Source organism: Limulus polyphemus, unplaced genomic scaffold, assembly GCF_000517525.1.
Source record: "Limulus polyphemus unplaced genomic scaffold, Limulus_polyphemus-2.1.2 Scaffold4063, whole genome shotgun sequence".
NCBI classification, from domain to species: Eukaryota; Metazoa; Arthropoda; class Merostomata; order Xiphosura; family Limulidae; genus Limulus; species Limulus polyphemus.
The window spans coordinates 74,546-79,235 of record NW_013669673.1 but is presented as its reverse complement, the minus strand read 5'-3'; the positions used below and the strand labels follow the sequence as shown (position 1 = coordinate 79,235).

General features: G+C 33.5%; 1 protein-coding gene across 1 annotated transcript in view; it reads right to left on the bottom strand.

Moving 5' to 3' along the window:
- Positions 1-4,690, bottom strand: part of LOC106470525 (protein argonaute-2-like) — a 52,501-nt gene that overhangs the window by 20,139 nt on the left and 27,672 nt on the right. Inside the window, exons 11-13 of the mRNA XM_022399131.1 lie at positions 3,810-3,851; positions 1,876-1,998; positions 1,400-1,533 (exon numbers count right to left, since the gene is read on the bottom strand). Of these exons, the coding sequence (XP_022254839.1) occupies positions 1,400-1,533; positions 1,876-1,998; positions 3,810-3,851 (299 nt within the window). The remainder of the gene's footprint in view (positions 1-1,399; positions 1,534-1,875; positions 1,999-3,809; positions 3,852-4,690) is intronic.

The following is a 4,690-nucleotide window of genomic DNA, read 5'->3' as shown; positions in this document are numbered from 1 at the left end:
CAAACAAACAATCAGTTTACAGGTATGATAATATGTATCTCACTTTAGTTCCTCCATATTTTAAAATATTGTTTCAGTTTCCTTTGGTCCTATATAGCTGGCTTGTGTATGTGTGTGTGTGGTGTGGGGGGGGGGTGTATACGTACAAACAAACCTTGAATTACATTAAGTCAGTCTAAGATTACACATGTTCAAAGTATTCTCCACCATTATCAATGATTTTATGGCAATGTCCTTGTAAAAAGTCGCATAAAGAATTGTCCTCACTAAATCATATAGAAAGCTCAAGTTTGTCTCATTAAGACTAAGTAAGTACAGAGGAATGAGTACGTTATAGTAAAGCGATTATGGATTTTTCACTACCTCGTTACATGCAGCGTAGTTTCCATTGCAAAAGGCTCTGTGGTAAGCTATTCGAGGGGTGGCTGCGCTAGTCACCCCTAATATAGCCTTAATATACTAGAAAAAGACAGCTAGTCAACACTACCCACACCCCATTCTTTTGCCAACGAACAGTGGGAATGATTGTAACATTATAACGACCAAACAGATGACAGGACGAGCATTTTTGGTGACGGGGATTCAGACCCGCGACCCACAACTTGCGAGTCAAGTGACCGAACCACAAAGCCTTCTATGTTAACGCAATCATGTCCAAAGCACAACACTGCTCTCTGTAGTGTAGTCTTTTCATAATTCATCTAGTATACGAAAAAGACTCGTTTCCCAGCGTACAGAGTTTCACAGACATCTTGAACCGGTATGTATTTGAAATATCATGACTACCAGATTCATAATTTAAGTACTATAAAAGGCCCAGCATGGCCAGGTGGTTAGGGCACTCAACTCACAATCTGAGGGTCGCGGGTTCGAATCCCCGTCCCACCAAACATGCTCGCCCTTTTAGCCGTGGGGGCGTTATAACGTTACGGTCAATCCCACTATTCGTTGGTAAAAGAGTAGCCCAAGAGTTGGCGGTGGGTGGTGATGACTAGCTGCCTTCCCTCTAGTCTTACACTGCTAAATTAGGGGATGATTGGCATCAGGAAGGGCATCCTGCCATAAAAACCCTGCCAACACCAAAAATAGCGACCCCGTATAGGTACGGGAAAAAGCTACAGAAGAAGAAGAAGAATATTTGATCTACTCTATCATCAAATATGATGAAATAATTATGAACAGATAAAAAAAACAAACATGAATGATTAAAATCATATTAAAAATATGTCAATAATTGACATGGGTAAGCGGAGTAGTTTCATACAGACACAGGTCCCGAGATTTTATTTTCAAGTGGATGGGAGGGTGAAGTTTATAACTTTCCTGGATTTTTATTTTATATAATTTTTTACAAATCCTCCAATTTTTCCAAGTTTACAAACAACAAAAAGTGGCTAACCTTAACGCATCTTCTCTGCATGTTCGCTGAGGGGCAAAGCAAGCAATAGCCCAGACTCTTATCTCTATACCAGTGTGGAACTGTTTTCCTCTCATGTCCCACACACCTTGGTTGGGGATAGCTTGCTGCCTGGTCTACAAATAACCATCAAAAGTAGGTGTCATAAATTAACATAGTCATAGCTTTAGAACTGACTTTTCAATAAAAGATTAATTTGAGCAAGACACATAATGCTAGCATTTAAATTTAGTTCAATTATTGTTGCAACTGATTTTTTTTTATTAATCAAATTAATTTCAGCTTTCAGTACTTCCTTTAAGAATGTAAGCAGAATAAATACAAGTATAATCTGGACTAGAGTATTCTGATTTATTCAACTTAATTATCTAGTGGTATTTATCCACCTAGATTATTAAACCAATAACCAACACATATATATATATATACACAAGCATACAGGTATTAAAGCAACTAACCCGTCCTCCATACTGAAGCTTTGGTGGGGGTAAAATACGACCCCGAACCTCCATCATGGTGCTGCTAATAGACAAACCAAATTCTCGTACATATGGGTCATTGTTGAAGTCAGCTTTACGCACCTAAAAATTGAATTTTTTCCTTTATCAAACATGCATAAATTCAAGGAAAAATAATTAATTATGTAAATGCTAAATATTTTATTACTGAAAGACTTTGCATTTTTCTCATCATATTTTATAATTTAATTATTAAAAAATTAAAACTATCAAAAATTAATACAAACTTCTTTGACATGCCATATTAATATTCCCCCCCCCCCATATTGTGTGGGGCACTGATAGAGCTTTTACTGCACTATGTACCACACACATCATCACTGCCTTAAATTACTAAAATGAGATTATGACCAATTAATATATTCAAAACATTTAAATATGTTTAGAGTAGTATCTATCAGATTGTCCTTCCAGTATGAATGAAAAATCAAACTATTCAAAACAGCTTCAAAGTTCATGCTTAAGTAAAAAAATGATACATCTGCTTTTTACAAAAAACTCTAGCTTTGCACTTTTGTTTTCAATCAGAGGTGTGTAAAAACAGTATTCAAGATCTTTTTTCTGCCACAAGTCATTGCCTAGAAGGCCTTTCATTCAATACTAGAAATTGTCAGCTGGGACGTACCTGACTGGGCAGTAGCTCATAGCAGAAGAAAAAAACTGAAATGTTTCATTTACACAGTATAATTTTAATCTCTAATGGGCTAATTAACTCCATAAACCCGAGCAGATGCTACTAGTGTCCAGCCGAAGTCCCCAATTTACCAACAAGATGGGTAAATTAGAACATTGTTAAAATAATTCTGGCAGAACACATAAAATTACGGGTTTAAAACAGTTAAAATAATTGTGGAAAAAAAAAATTTGTTACCAATGCAACTTGTACAAAAAACATACCTAATGGATTTTATTGTTTGACAAGCTTTCAGCATTTATCATTGTAACATTATTTTTTTTCACTGCATATAAATAGCTTTTCAGATGGACTTTCAACTAGCTTAAGGTCGAGCCCAACTGACGAGTTTTAGTATTTAATGAAAACCTTTTGAACACACACCTTTTGTGGTACTGTGCAGACAGAAGATAAATCTGAAATGTTACTTTTATATACATCCGATGTCAAATCTGTATCTGACTAAGAAGAAGAAATGTTGACTTGTCTCAAATACAAGGCCTAAAAGTTTCCGCTGCTTTGCCAGCTTTTCGAATTTTAGTGCCAAACACTAAAGTCTAACTTCATAGAATTTATTATATGGTTTAATAATGGCCGGAGATGGCTTGAATGGGTAATGATGAAAAACTTTAATATAAGTTTAAAATAAAGCAAATGTACAAAACCTTGTCGAAATGTTGTACATTTGCTGTTATGTTAAACTTATATTAAAGTTTTTCTTCATTACCCATTCAAGCCGTCTCCAGCCATTATTAGTTTCAAAGTGGGTTCCTCGTCATCGAATTATTATATGGTTTACTATTCAGACCATATTCAAAACTTTTATCAAATCCTTTAAAATATTATTCAGCCAGCAACCTAAAACACCAATGTATTTAACAAACTTCTGTAAAAATACTCAAAACTAATATAACCAAAGATAATGGACACAAGCTATAACAAACCATTGAAAATACAGGTTGAAGTTAAATAACAAAAACCTACAAGATATTATTAGATTATACGACAAACAATTAAAGACATAAGGAATATTTGTCATCCTTCAAAGTGTGGAATGGACAAAATATCATATTGATATTCTAATTTACTTTTAGGTTACACAAGAAGCAATATTAGCTTTTGGCATCATGAACAGCAGAAGTTTCTGTGAAAAAAACACCAAAAAAACTATTATACATAGTTTTACAACAAACAATCTTACCAGCATTGGAGGCTCAGGAACCTGAGTCGTATTAGCCGACACCTGAAACATTTAAAAGATTGAAAAAAATTTAGTTTCATTACTACACTTAACCACATATATAAATCCAAGCCATGTTTAAACAGACAAGACTTTTCTCAAATTAGTTAACCCTATGTGTACAGCAGCAGGTCAAAAGTGCCCACATCATGACTTTTTTTTTACAGGGTTGAATTCAAAGTTTGAGTAAACAACTTTATTATTAATGTATATCAATAAACTTGACATTAAAATACAAGTTTTAATATAAATGTTAATATTATATAAGAGTAATCTCTTAATTTCATAAAGTGATATTTACATAAATTATCAATCTTTACTTCTCTGTATCATATGATACTTCTTTGCTCCGAATTGCCCATTTTAGATTATATTTTCTACCCTTTATATCACCTTCTGAGTATGTCAACAATTATACACTGATACTATAGACATTGTTAAGCCACAAAGTAAATTTATAGCCTTCCCATCTTTCAAAAAATGTCAACATTTCTCTGCTATATTTACTATTAGATTACCTATAACCAACAGAAAGAGCAGATTCTGCTTTGCCAGATATTTTAAGGAGACTAGGTTGTTTAGGTGGCAGGTGAGCAAAAAATTAAGCCTCAGTTTTATTGTGTGCCTTTATGGTGTTTAGTTTGGGAAGCTAATAGAATATTTTAACCAGTTCATAGCTTAGTTAGAAATCTATCTAAATTATAGTTGTTTCAAAACATTCTATTTTCAATTTATAATAATGTTTCATGTTCTAAAATGTACATTTGAAATAAAAAAACAACAACTATATTTTTGATCACCAAGATACTAAATTTCCTGTAATTTATATATATATATATTTA